This window comes from Propithecus coquereli, unplaced genomic scaffold (assembly GCF_000956105.1).
Source record: "Propithecus coquereli isolate 6110/MARCELLA unplaced genomic scaffold, Pcoq_1.0 Scaffold399, whole genome shotgun sequence".
Taxonomy (NCBI): Eukaryota; Metazoa; Chordata; class Mammalia; order Primates; family Indriidae; genus Propithecus; species Propithecus coquereli.
Genome location: NW_012149718.1, coordinates 319,434 through 332,369, shown reverse-complemented (window position 1 = coordinate 332,369; position 12,936 = coordinate 319,434). Strand labels below are relative to the sequence as shown.

At 51.9% G+C, this 12,936-nt stretch overlaps 1 protein-coding gene across 1 annotated transcript in view; it reads left to right on the top strand.

Annotated features, from left to right (window-relative positions):
* The window catches only part of PCNT (pericentrin), a 104,333-nt gene extending 92,716 nt beyond the window's left edge, over positions 1 to 11,617 (top strand). Inside the window, exons 37-45 of the mRNA XM_012652714.1 lie at positions 90 to 340; positions 1,191 to 1,293; positions 2,663 to 2,836; positions 6,094 to 6,210; positions 6,922 to 7,154; positions 8,733 to 8,809; positions 9,879 to 10,020; positions 10,866 to 10,993; positions 11,444 to 11,617. Of these exons, the coding sequence (XP_012508168.1) occupies positions 90 to 340; positions 1,191 to 1,293; positions 2,663 to 2,836; positions 6,094 to 6,210; positions 6,922 to 7,154; positions 8,733 to 8,809; positions 9,879 to 10,020; positions 10,866 to 10,993; positions 11,444 to 11,487 (1,269 nt within the window). The 3' untranslated portion in view covers positions 11,488 to 11,617. The remainder of the gene's footprint in view (positions 1 to 89; positions 341 to 1,190; positions 1,294 to 2,662; positions 2,837 to 6,093; positions 6,211 to 6,921; positions 7,155 to 8,732; positions 8,810 to 9,878; positions 10,021 to 10,865; positions 10,994 to 11,443) is intronic.
* Positions 11,618 to 12,936: the final 1,319 nt, after the last annotated feature.

Genomic DNA, 12,936 nt, shown 5'->3' with positions numbered 1-12,936 from the left:
GTGCTGCCGTGTCCTTGGTCTTTAGCTTGACAGCTGTGCCTTCGCAGCGCTCACGTGAAGGTCTTCCGTGTTCTCTTTGCTGTGAACAGCGAGAGTTAGAGTTGCAGCGCCAGCGTGAGGAGCACAAGATCCGCCAGCTCCAGCAGACCGTGAGAGAACTGGAATCAAAGGAGGAGGCGCTCCGCAGCGGTGGCCTCCACCGGGGCGCTCCCCGAGGCGCCCCCGGCTCCGATGGGCCGGACCAGCTCCAGGAACAGCAGCAGGAGCTGGAGAGGATCAGGCAGCAGCTGCTCTGTGCTGCCGGGCTGCTCACCAGCTTTGTGCGCCGGACCGTGGGCAGGTGGGCACATGCCGCGTGGTGCTCGGTCCCCTGGGTCCCGGCCTTCATATTGAGAAAGCTTCCCAAGTGTTCGGGGCGTCCACTTTCAGGCCAGTTTCTAACAAGCTCACACTCTGTTCCTCTTCCGAGAGTCTGGGCTCCCCTGGAAGATGGACAAGGTCATGTTTTGTATATTCTCATATTAGGGAAACTCTTGTGAAACGAAACACACCTGACCTTGGATTTCCGAGTTTCTCGTAGGCTGGTTCTCCCCACACCCTCCCAGTTACTCACCACCCAGGTCAGCTGCCCGCGTCTGTGTCACTGAGGCCCTCGGGGCCGCAATCGCACGACTGGGACACAGACGTGACTGTTAAGGAGCCAAGACCGTGATGTTTTGTGTGAACAGAAAAATGAATGTTGATATTTGCCTTTTCCCCTGTACACAGAAATTCAGCTAACGTAGTTCTCCTGTTTATATGTGGACTTAATTCATAGAGCAACACAATTTTTAAGCAAAGTTTCATGGAGGGCAGCATTTTGAATAATTAATTCAGCGAGAAGCAGTGTGTGTGGCGATGCGGGCGGGCGCCTCCTGGCGCAGCGGACAGTCTCAGGGTCAAGGTCCCCAAACGCCACTGCAGCGTCTGCCGCAGGCCCAGCCACCTGTGGGCTGTTCCTCCGGCTCAGGTCGGATGACGTGACTCACAGACGCGCAGACTCCGTGGGAACCCCCGGCCGTGTCACTCGTCCCTCCCAGGGGAGGCTGCACACACCGATCCTGTCTCTCTTGAGCAGAGGGTTCCGAAGTCGCTTTGGGTAGCGGTCATTCGGGATGAGCGTGAACCTTCACATGCCCTGATTTTTACAGGACCATCAGCGACTGGACATCATCCAACGAGAAAGCAGTGGCGTCTTTACTGCGCACGTTAGAGGAGCTGAAGCCTGAGCTGAGCAGGTCCGCCCCCTTCCAGGTGAGGCGTGGGCCCCCGCGCCCTGTGCTGCACTCCCGCCGCCCTGACGCCGAGGCAGCTTCCTGGTTTCTTTTTTTTTTTTTTTGAGACAAAGTCTCACTGTGTTGCCCGGGCTAGAGTGCCGTGGCGTCATCCTAGCTCACAGCAACCTCAAACTCCTGGGCTCAAGCGATCCTTCTGCCTCAGCCTCCCGAGTAGCTGGGACTACAGGCATGCGCCACCATGCCCGGCTAGTTTTTTTTTCCTATATATTTTTAGTTGTCTGATTAATTTCTTTCTATTTTTAGTAGAGACGGGATCTCGCTTTTTGCTCAGGCTGGTCTCGAACTCCTGAGCTCAAACAATCCGCCCGCCTCGGCCTCCCAGAGAGCTAGGATTACAGGCATGAACCGCCGCGCCCGGCCCCTGGTTTCTTTCTATTGCTGGTCGCTTGTTCCTCCCTCCTTTGCTGTCTTCTCGGAATTCACAGTTGCCACCTGAAGGTGCGAGCAGGCGCCTGCCCCATGGGCGGTGTGGGCCGTGCGGTGACGGGTCCCGACGTGTGTGCTGGGACATCAGGGGCTCAGCCGTGCTGCCCAGAGGCCACTGCTCGGCTGTCTGGGCCCTTCCTCACGGCGCTTGCCGCACACGGCCTGGATGCCGTGGGTCCTGCTCATTGTATATTTATGTTGGCGCCTTTACTAGAAATGAAAACCAAGTCCTCCTTGGAAATCCTGAGCTCCCTGTCGGCTGCCTCTGCGGGGTTTAGAAATCCTGGCTGACATAAATTCCTGATAAATGTTCTGTGGCATTTACGAAGTCACAGCGTTCGTCGTGGAAGCAGCGCACAGTCAGGCAGCGGGAGGACTACTCCACTTGCCCACCGACTGCGCCGGCTATGTGTCACTGTGGGCGTGGTGCCTCCCGTCCCCCCTGCGTTGGGCACTGTGACCTTTCCAGTGTCTCCACCCTCTCTAGGCTGGACGCTCTTTTGGTCGTGGAAATGACAAACCTGTTTTAAGGGACATACACACTTGAGCCCCCAGGATGAGCAAATGAGGCTCCCCGGCCACCACGTATGTGCCCCGTGTGTGGTGCCATTAGGACAGTCGGGGTCACCCTTTCTAAGGAGCCTACACTATTCACACAGCCAGTTCTGTGCAAAGTCTGTTTTGTAGAAGGTCAAAGAGAAATGTGATTTGGCGAATTTTATTATTTCCTGCCCCATGATGGCAGCTCTGCCCAGCCCCACAAGCTTCCCACCAAACCCCAAACAAGTTTAAAATTAGAACCCTTGAAAATAACCAACGACAATGAAAAACACAAATAATATGCATGCCTTTTGACAAAAAGATTCTTACAAATTTATATTTCTTTTCTCCTTTCCAAGAAAAAAATGGCAGCAGAGCTACAAATCCAGCTTGTGGACGTCTTGCTGAAAGAGAACGATTCCCTCACAAAAGCGCTCAACACGGCGACCGAGGAGAAGGCGGAGCTGAGCAGGGCCGTGTCCAGGCTTGAAAAGACCCTGAAGCACCATGTGCAGAAGGGCTGTGCCCTGAGCGTACGTATTTGCACTTTTTCCTCGTGTGGGAGACGCGGGCCCCTGCCCACCGCCACCTTGGTCTACATTAGCTTGACTCGACGGCCAGCTGGGCGTCCTCCACAGACGGGCCGTGGGCGTCAGCGTTTCCTGCTGAGCACTGTGGGCTGCAGCCTCGCTAGCTCGAGGTCGTGCTGAACGTCCCAGAATGTTTTCCTGGACATCGTAGCACGTTTTCTACTTTACCCAGACGTGCACACAGTGTCACCACCGATCCTACCGCCATGCGATGTTTCTCGTATGGTCATAAAAGGACATTTTGGCTAAAAATATAAAATCTGATCAAATTAGAGTTTTATTTGGCTCTTAATTAAAATGGTCTATTACTTTCCTAATGATATAGTTTACAGGCTTTCTGGAAGGCCTAGTTTTTTTCTTTTATATTTGGGCTGTTTTTTTGTTTGTGATTTGCTTTACATTTTCTCTGATGAAAACTTTTTAAAAATTATTTTTAATTTGCGTATAGTGGCCAGGCGCGGTGGCTCACGCCTATAATCCTAGCACTCTGGGAGGCCGAGGCGGGCGGATTGTTTCAGCTCAGGAGTTCGAAACCAGCCTGAGCAAGAGCGAGACCCCGTCTCTACTAAAAATAGAAAGAAATTAATTGGACAACTAAAAGTATATAGAAAAAATTAGCCGGGCATGGTGGCGCATGCCTGTAGTCCTAGCTACTCGGGAGGCTGAGGCAGAGGATCGCTTGAGCCCAGGAGTTTGAGGTTGCTGTGAGCTAGGCTGACGCCATGGCACTCTAGCCTGGGCAAAAGAGTGAGACTTTGTCTCAAAAAAAAAAAAAAAAAAATTTGCGTATAGTAAAATTTGCCCTTTTTGATATGATGTCATGTAAGTTCACACGGGTATAGATTCTCATAACCTGCATAACCATTGACAGAATTCAGAATGATGCTGACGCCCAGAAGAAGTGCCAACGGGCACTGACCTCGGCTCTTTCCCTGAATGTCATGTGAACGGAGCTGCACGGTCTGTGACCTGCCGAACTGGCCTCTTGCACTTCTTAAATATGCATTTGATATCTGTCAGGGTTGTTGATGGACCACTGGGTGGTTCCTTTTTTACTGGGCAGTGTTTTATGGTACGGACGGGCCAGGGTTTGTTGAACTGTTCACCCATTGAAGGACGTCGGGTTGTTTCCAGTTTTGGACGGTCACAAATGATGCTGCTGTGCTTACAGGGTTTGTGTGGATGCAGGTTCCGCTTCTTGGGTACAAATGCGCAGGAGGAGGTTGCCGGTCGATGGCCGCACTGTGCGGCCAGGCTCCTGGGCATTCGGTGCCGTCGGTCCTTTTTATCAGCTCTGACAGGTGTGAAGAGCTGTCTCGTTGTGGTTTCTATGTGCACGTCCTAATGACTGAAGTTACTGGGCATCTTCCCTGTCCATTTTAGGACTGGATTGTTTTCTCGTTGTTGGACACAACTCCTTCATCAGATTTGTGATTTGCAGATATTTTCTCCCAGTTTGTGCTGGTCTCTTCCTTCTCTGCGTAGTGTCCTTTGCAAAGCAAGTTGCTGATTTTGGTGAAGTCCAGTGTATCAATTTATTTTATGGATCATGCCAAGAGTTTTATAGTTTTACCTAAAATTTAGAGCTAGGATCCATTTTGAGTTACATTTTCTCATGGTCTGCGGGATAGGCAGAAGATGATCTTTATGTAATTTGGGATCTTTAGGGTGAAGAGCAGCCCTTCCGTGATCAGGAGGGACACAGCTGGAAATACAGGTTTCATTACTTATGGGTTCTGCCTGGAGGGCGCCCCACCCCACAGAGGTCAGGGGGCACAGGAAGAGAGGAGAGGAAAGGGGCCCGTGGGCCAAAGCCTTTTTTGGGTCCAGGGTGTTATTCCAACAGTTTTCCTGGGGGTTTTACTTGGTGGGTGTAGAGCAAGCAGGCGAGAGCTCTGTGGGGACTGGGAGGTGGTCACGGGGGCACGTCCGCGCAGTCCACACGGGTGGGGGCCTGTCCCTGGGGTGAGCAGGGCAGGGAGGGGGCAGATGTCTGGGCCGACCACCCTGCGGCACTCGGGAGAAGGCAGAGGATGGTGCCGTGTTGCGGGGCCGAGCCCTGTGGATGCCAAGGCAACACAAAATTGTAAGAATTCACCACAGTAACATCCAGTCTTCCTAGCACGCTTTGTTGAAAAGACTGTTGCTCTTCACGGAATTGTCTGTGTCAAAATCAATCAGGAACATTTGCGTATTATTTCTGGGCTCTGTTCGTTGGTCTGTGTGTGTGTCCCTTACCAGCTGCCTGGTTAGTGATTGATTATATCTTCACATTGGGTAGTGTGAATTCTCTTTTTTCTTGTTTTTAAAATTGTTTGGCTATTCTAGTTCCTCTACCTTTCAATATAAATTTTAGCATCCTGGGTTTTTAAGTTGGGATTGTGTTAAATCTGTAGATCAGTGTGGAAAGAATGAGAATGTAAAATGATACTGTTCTTTGAAAAACAGTCTGGAAGTTCCTCAGAAGTTTAAACGTGGAGGTGCTGTATTACGCAGCAATTCCACTTCTAGGTGTTTACCCAAGAGAAATGAAAACACATGTCCACATAAAAACTGGTACACAAATTTCACGGCACCATTATTCACAGTAGCCCCAAAGTGGAAATGATCCAAATATCCATCAGTTGATGTGGTACCGTCGGCCCTCAGTGTTCTTAGGTTCCATGTCCACAGAGCCAGCCAACCTCGATCAAATATACTTTTTAAAAAACCAATAAAAAATGATACAACAATAAAAAATACAAATTTAAAAATTACATAGAATACGAGGGTGTTTAAGACTTAAAGCTTAGGATTTGGGCTTATTTTACAAATATTTATTTTCATACGTCTTTAGTACGTGGCGTGTGGCAATTACCCCGAGTGTCACTTACCTGACGTATGGGGCCACACGGCACCGAGGCAGAGGTGCTAGAGGGGAGGGGTGCAGGCCCGGTGTGCCGTCCGTGTGGCTGCTGCGGCCCCCACTGGGTCCTGGTATCCGGGAGACGTGCTCCCCGCCTGGCGCACACCCGGCTGCCCCCGAGCGTGGGGAGCCTGCCCTCGAGAGGGTCCTGGGAGCACCATGGAGAAATGAGGTGTCTGAGCCCCCAGGTGGGGTGGGGAGTGCTCGCCCCCTGCCTCACCTCTCTCGGTCGTTTTCCTCGAGCTGTTCTGGTCGTAGAACACTCTGTAGACGGTGCGGCTGTGGTTCCTTACAGAGGTCGGACAGGCCTGCGTGGAAGCAAGACCCAGTGGTGCCGCAGAGCTCACAACACTCGGACCTGGGACGGCCTCCGCCAGCTGCGAGCGTGGAAGCAAACACCTGCAACGTCAAAGTAAGGCCCACAAGCAGCGCTGGGGGTGCAGAGTGCTGCTGGTGCTTTTCTGAAAATCCTGGGTTGGTCAATTGCAGGCAAAAGCATTTCCATGGCCATGAGGATCTCGTTTGCTGGGTGCAGCCCCCACACGCGTGCCAAACGCTGGCCTGTTCACGCTGGTTCTCGCAGTCGAGGCACTGCGAGAAGTCTGAGAGAATAAACTTTGATTTGAAACTTGGTTTAGTTGTGTAAGAATACTGAGTTTCTCGCCCACGAGTTAAGAGCGGAACGTGGAATGCTTTCCAGACCCGGGGTTTGTGAGTCCCGGTGGTTGCCGGTGTGGTGCCGGCTGTGGGCCTGCTCTTGAGGGAAAAGCGCTTTTAGGCTTCGGATGCCAAGCTCTGTGCAGCGTCCTGGTCTCCCAGCCCTCACCCCGCTCCCAGCCCTCACCCCACACCCAGCCTGGGCCTCACTTAGCGGGTGAACCAGCGATGGTGCCGTGGGGAGGAGTTTGCGGTTCTGGGTTTGTCTGATAAACTCAGATGCGTCTTTCGACAGCAGGGCCGTTTCTGGCTGCGGACGCTGCACAGGGCTGACTTCTGTGGCGATTTGCTGAGGAGAAAACCAACCTGGTTCTTTGTAAAGAGCAACAGTGCAGTGTGCTTTTGTCAGTAAGACGTCTCTGTTTCCTACGATTAAGTTTTACTGTTTTTTTTTTTTTTCTTTTAGATGGAAAAGTTGTACCTGCATTATTTGAGAGCAGAGAGCTTTAGGAAAGCTCTGATTTATCAAAAGAAGTATCTCTTGCTGTTGATCGGTGGGTTCCAGGATTCTGAACAAGAAACACTCTCCATGATTGCTCATTTGGGGGTATTTCCTTCCAAAGCAGATAAGAGAATCACCGCGTCTCGTCCTTTTACGAAGTTCCGCACGGCTGTCAGGGTGGTCATCGCAATATTAAGGTAAATGCCGCCACATCCTGTCCGCGTGTTTCTGCCTCCGTCTCTGTGAACGGGCAGCGTACCGCATGGTTGTTAGGAGGTTTTATTCCTTGAAACTATAATATATTCTAAGACAAATGACATTTGAGGCCTTAAAGAAAATACAGATGACTCTTGGCTTCAAGAAGTAATTGCATGAAACCGTCACCTTCTGACTCTAAAGAGTGAAGGCCTTCTTATCAAGGGAATGTCTCGCCTTTTAATGGGTTTCATGCCGGGACTCTTTCTGATGACAGGCACATCTGATAAGTGTCAAACTGCATTTCACTTTGTAAGTTGCAGTTTCCTGTATTTTAGTCAGATTCGTGTCACGTAAGAGGAGGCCAGGTGCATGAAACTTGGATTCTCCCGGGGCCACCAGTCCTGAGCCTGCCAGTGTGGCTGTAGGCGTGGGGAGCCCCTGCCTCGGCAGGGCCCCTCCGTCCTCCTTCTCCCCTCGACCCTGACCCACAGTGTCTGAGCTCTGCCCACTGTGTCTTCCCTGGGTGCTTCCTTCACTCACTTTGCACAAGGCACCATCTTTGCAGCTCCCTAGTGTTCCTGGGAAATTCATTTCATTTCATAGTTTTAAAATTTGCTGAATTTTCAAAAATGTTTGTCCCACCGGATCTGCTCCCTGACACAGAGGTGCCTTCCCAAGGCCTTGCTCTGGCCTGTCCGGGGTGGTGGACGCAGAGCGCGGCTGAGAGTCCTGCTCCTTTCAGAGACCGGGCCGAGCTGGGCCAATGGGCCAGGTAGAAGTGGGGGGCAGGTGGGACTTCCTAGGGTGCTGCCCTCTCAGCCATCTCTAGCCTCAGGGCACTTAGTCCCCTCACCTCTGAGGTCTCCTGACCACAGGCCACCTGTCGTCCCTCTGTCCATCTGGTCTCTGTGGGGAGAACACCAGTGCTAGATGGGGAAGGGAGGCCGACCCAGACCCTGCCTCCAGGGTCTTCCTGTGAAGGAGGCGACCATCTGAGAGCAGGCGTGTCCCAGAGAGGTGCTGCCCTGAGGGCCCTTTGGGGAGTCTCCTCTGGGAGTCGCAGCATCCACTACGCTATGAAGCAGGGGAGCTGCAGGCGTGAGGGGCGTCTCGGACCCGCGCCCCCTGCCCAGCCTGCACCCCCGTTTCCTCACCATCCCTGCTTCCTGCCTGACTGGCTCCCAGGAGGGCCAGGGCCTGTGTCCTGAGCCTGTCAAGTGGCGGTAGGGATGGGAGGGTCCTGGCAGCCAGGCAGGAGTGCCACGCGGTTCCCACGCGCTGGGTCATAGATTGACGGGAGCCAGAGTCGGGGTCTCGAGCTGTGCCGAGGCAGGTGCCTGGGAGGAGCCGAGTGGTGCCCACGGTGGGCTGAGGTGCCGTGGGATGGTTACTGCCCCGCCGGGCGCACAGTGAGCTCCGTGCACGCGCCCAGCTTGTGGGGCCTGAGCTGACTGACCCAGACGACGCTGAGTCTGCACCTGCAGGCGCAAGGCTCCAAATTCTGGTTGTTTGGTCACAGTGGGATTTTCATGACTGTTTTGCTCTGGTTTTAAATGTTTTGTCTCCTTTTTTTATAGATTGCGTTTTTTGGTTAAGAAATGGCAAGAAGTAGATCGGAAAGGAGCCCTAGCACCAGGCAAAGCCCCCCGCCCAGGTGGGACCTCAGCTGCCGTAGTAGCTGTGATTCACGAGCCCTTCTCCTTCCTGTAGCGATCTCGCCAGCGCGGTCATGGTTCAGTGGGAACGTAACACAGAGACCAGAAAGTCAGTGAGTCCAGTCAGTGCAGTTGCCGAAGCAGCGAGATGGGGCAACAGTGGGGTCTGGTTCCTGCAGTGAACGTTAGTGAGCAGGTGGTTCGGGGGAGCAGAACAGCGACCAAAAGATGCCGAGTGCCAAGTGTGTTGATTCTTTAATAGTCAGTGTTTAATAGGACAGTCTTTCTTCCCTCCCGAATCATCCGAGGCTCTCTGCAGGCCGCCACCTCTTGCCCTTCGGAGCATCGCTGCTTATTTTTGGGTCAGTCAGACTTGTCTCTGAAGCTCCCTGCGGCATGTGCTGCTGGCCGCGCTGGCAGCAGAGCCGACCCCAGAGCGGGACGTTCTGATGGGCCCTCGTCCCTGTCTCTGGGCGCGGCAGGCACAACGGCGCACTGAGCGCCCTTCCCGCTCTGCACAGGGGCGCGAGCGAGCCTCTGGCTGCTGGGCCTGTGGGACGAGGGCTGCCCGAGCCACTGCCGAGCGCCACGGCGACTGGGCTTTCCTGGCAGTGCCGTGTCAGTTTTGACTTTTGTACTTTAATAGTTACTTCTTGAAATTAAAATGCTTCGATTCAGCCTTCAGACAAGTTTTCCCCTCCCAGTTACACCTGGTGGTCTCCAGGGTTTCTGCACCCCGTCCTCCCAAGCCTGCTCCTCAGAGGGGGCAGAGGCGGGACCCCCGTCCCCCCCCAGTGTCCTAGCGGAGCCCCCCACCCAAGCACCCCCACAGGCTGCCACGTGGACACCAGGCACTTACAGCCTCACGGGAGTAAAATGTAGGTGCTCAAATCTCAGGTTTCTTCTAAAGCTTTTTAAAATACAATATTATAAACTTTAAAAATGTTTTTAAATTGCCATGCAGACTTTTAAAAGCTTGTAAGTTTTAAATTTTGGTAGATGTGCGTTTCTACTAAAATGTATTCATTTCTTTTCCTAATCCCTTTGTTGTTCAATAACTCTGGGGAGGACCCCGAGCGCCTCGGCGGCAGCGGTCTCCTCCTGAACCCAGAGAGTCCCTGCCGACCCGGGATGTGTCTTCAGGTCACACCAGGGACCCTGCCCGTGGCCCCGGACCTGTGACAGCAGCCTCCCTGAGCAGGAGGGGAAGGTCAGTTGTGATGCTTTCGGGCTTTTCTACCTCTGCGCGTGATCTCTCTCCAGCCTCGGGCTCCAGCTTCGGCCAGGCCCAGAGCAAGGCAGGAGACACCCGGCCTACGTCTGCGAGAGCCGCAGGTCCAGCCCGATCCTGGGAGGGCAGGGATGGTCCGTCTGGTGGCCGTGGTGCCCCAGAGCCCAGTATGGTAATACTTACTGAGAGTCAATGGTGGCTGAGGACCTTTTTCTGTGGGATGGTGTAAAATAATATACAACACTTTTTACTCGTTTTAACTCTGGAACATTGTATAGAAGTTGGTTTTCAAAGCAAATTATATACAATGTATATATGTAGCACTTTTTATAAAAAGCCATACTTTTTTCTTGTGTGTTAAGAAAGGACCGAAGAGGCCGGAGGCCATGGCTCACGCCTGTAATCCCAGCACTCTAGGAGGCTGGGACGGGAGGATCTCTTGAGCTCAGGATTTCGAGACCAGCCTGAGCAAGAGCGAGACCCCATCTCTACTAAAAATAGAAAAATTAGCCGGGCATGGTGGCACATGCCTGTAGTCCCAGCTACTCAGGAGGCTGAGGCAGGAGGGTCTCTTGAGCCCAGAAGCTGGAGGCTGCAGTGAGCTAGGCTGACGCCCCTGCACTCCAGCCTGGTGTCAGAGCGAGCCTCTGTCTCAAGAAAACAGAAAGGACTGAAGGAAACAGCCCTAGCGTGAGCCACTCCCCACGGGCCTCTGGCCAGGCAGGGCCTGTGCGTCCCTTCCCACTCACTCACCAAGGTCAAGTTCGAGTTCAGCTCTTTTTTTTGTTTTTTCTTCTCCCCCTCGGTGTGGTGGTTGTCTGAAGATCCACTCCATCCCCAAATTCAAGATTAGAAAGATCCCTGACTGCTTCTGAAGATCCAGAACATTCCTTGACAGAATATATTCACCATTTGGAAACGATCCAGCAAAGACTGGGGGGATTACCACCAGGTAACGAAAGTCCTTCTCCAGCTGTTTGTTAAAGCACGATGAACGGCCCCTGGAAGTGTAGAATATGCCAGAAAGAAAGACCGCTGGTGTTCAGCCTAGTGATCGTTAGTTTCGGTCTCGATAATCAACGTCACTGACAGGATTAGAATAAAGACGCTAAGTGAAGAAACCGCACACACGTGTAAACAAACGTGCTCAGTAGCAGGTGTTGGGGTCAGTTTGACTTGGTCACTACCTGGACTTTTTCACCCTTTCTCTTACTGATGGGGAACATAACTTGTCCAGTGTTTCTAAATGTCATAATTTAAATCACTGTATACTCTTTAAATCACGATTCATATTTTTGCCAAAATTTACATGAACTCAGTGATAGTGTTTCAAAATTGTGAAATTCTCTTTAAAAGATGAAGCCTTGTAACAAATTGCTACCTCATTTTTATTTATATTTAGATTTTACTTCAAAGAAATCCTGCCATCCGAAGAGTAAACAATGAATAAAATCCTTGTGGCTCTCACCTGGGACAGTTCTGTTTGAGAAAAAGATTCATTCTCCCCTTTTCTCAAGGAAGCTCCTGGGCTCTGCCTCGCGTGCCGTGGTGCCCAGCCTGGGCGCTGCCGGCTCAGTGTCCTCTCCCATGTGCGTCCTGCGTGGCCAGACGGAGCATTTTCTGTGCTGTCCTGTAGTTCTCCAGCCTCCCGAGGTCGCGGCCCTCCCCAGCCAGCGCGGGGGCTGTGCGGCGCCTGCTGGCGGATCTGCCCGCCTGCCTTGAGGAGGGTGAGCAAGAATGGCTTCCTGTTGTTTATTTCTTAAAGTGTACAGATGCAAACTTTGTTTAAAAACAAACACACACAAATAAAACCAAAAAGCAGGAATAAAGTGTAAGCACTATTTCATTTGAGAAGAGCCCTTGCGCTGTTTTAAGTTTTGCCCAGTTTGCTTTTCTCACTGACAAAACAAAGCAAAACAAACAGAATTTATGTTAAACTCCCGTATGTGAGAAACTTTGGTGGAACTCAAAGCGCCCTTCCCTCAGCAAAGACGAAGAGCCACTCGGCTGCTCCTTCATCATACTTGGTCTCTTATCTCACGTTTTTAAGATGCTGCTGCTATTTATCTGCTTCTCACGACTGTGGTCTTTTGTGTTTTAATCATACTCCTTTGTACCACGTAGGAGTATCTAGCAGTATCCTTTACCCAAAAATGAACTGCCTGAGTATAGCTATGAGTATCTCAGTGTGTTTTTTGGAGCTTTGAACATGGTATTTATTTGAACATATTTATTCTTCTGGGGTTAGGTTTCAATATAAAACAACTTTTTTCTAAATCACTACTTGTTTTGGTGATTGATTTTTCTTTCCACCTTCAACATTGGCACATGTCTGCGTTTTCTAATCATTAGTCAGCACGACTTAAGGTCGCTGTTTCACACACTTTCTGCCTTTTCCAAGAGCTCTCCGCTCTCTGCTTGATGTTGCAGAAGCTGAAATCCTAACCAGCCCCAGCGGCAGGTGCCCAAGAAACGTTTCTTCATTTTCAGCGTCCGGAATAATAATGATGAAAATTGATCATCAAACGCTGAGTAAATACCGTATATGCCAGTGTTGAGCTAAAGGGGGGCTCATTTAAAGCCCCCATGGAGGCGGCCGTCACACCAGCCTGTTACCATGGAAGCGGACGGTTGACGAGAAAGAGGCATCACCCTGCCTGTCACGGGGCAGGGCGGGTGCTCCTTGTGGACGAAGGAAAGTTCTTTGCAGAGCGACGCAGACGGGTTAACACAGAACCACCGTTCTGCACCCCAGTGAAGTGACCGTCAGGTTAGACTCGGCACAAGGTGCTAAAGCCGAGGTTTCACTTTCACAGCGCGGGCGTCTCGCAGCCCCCACCTCAACCACAGCGTCAGACCAGCGTCACGGAGGACCCAGTCCCCAGCGTTTCTAGG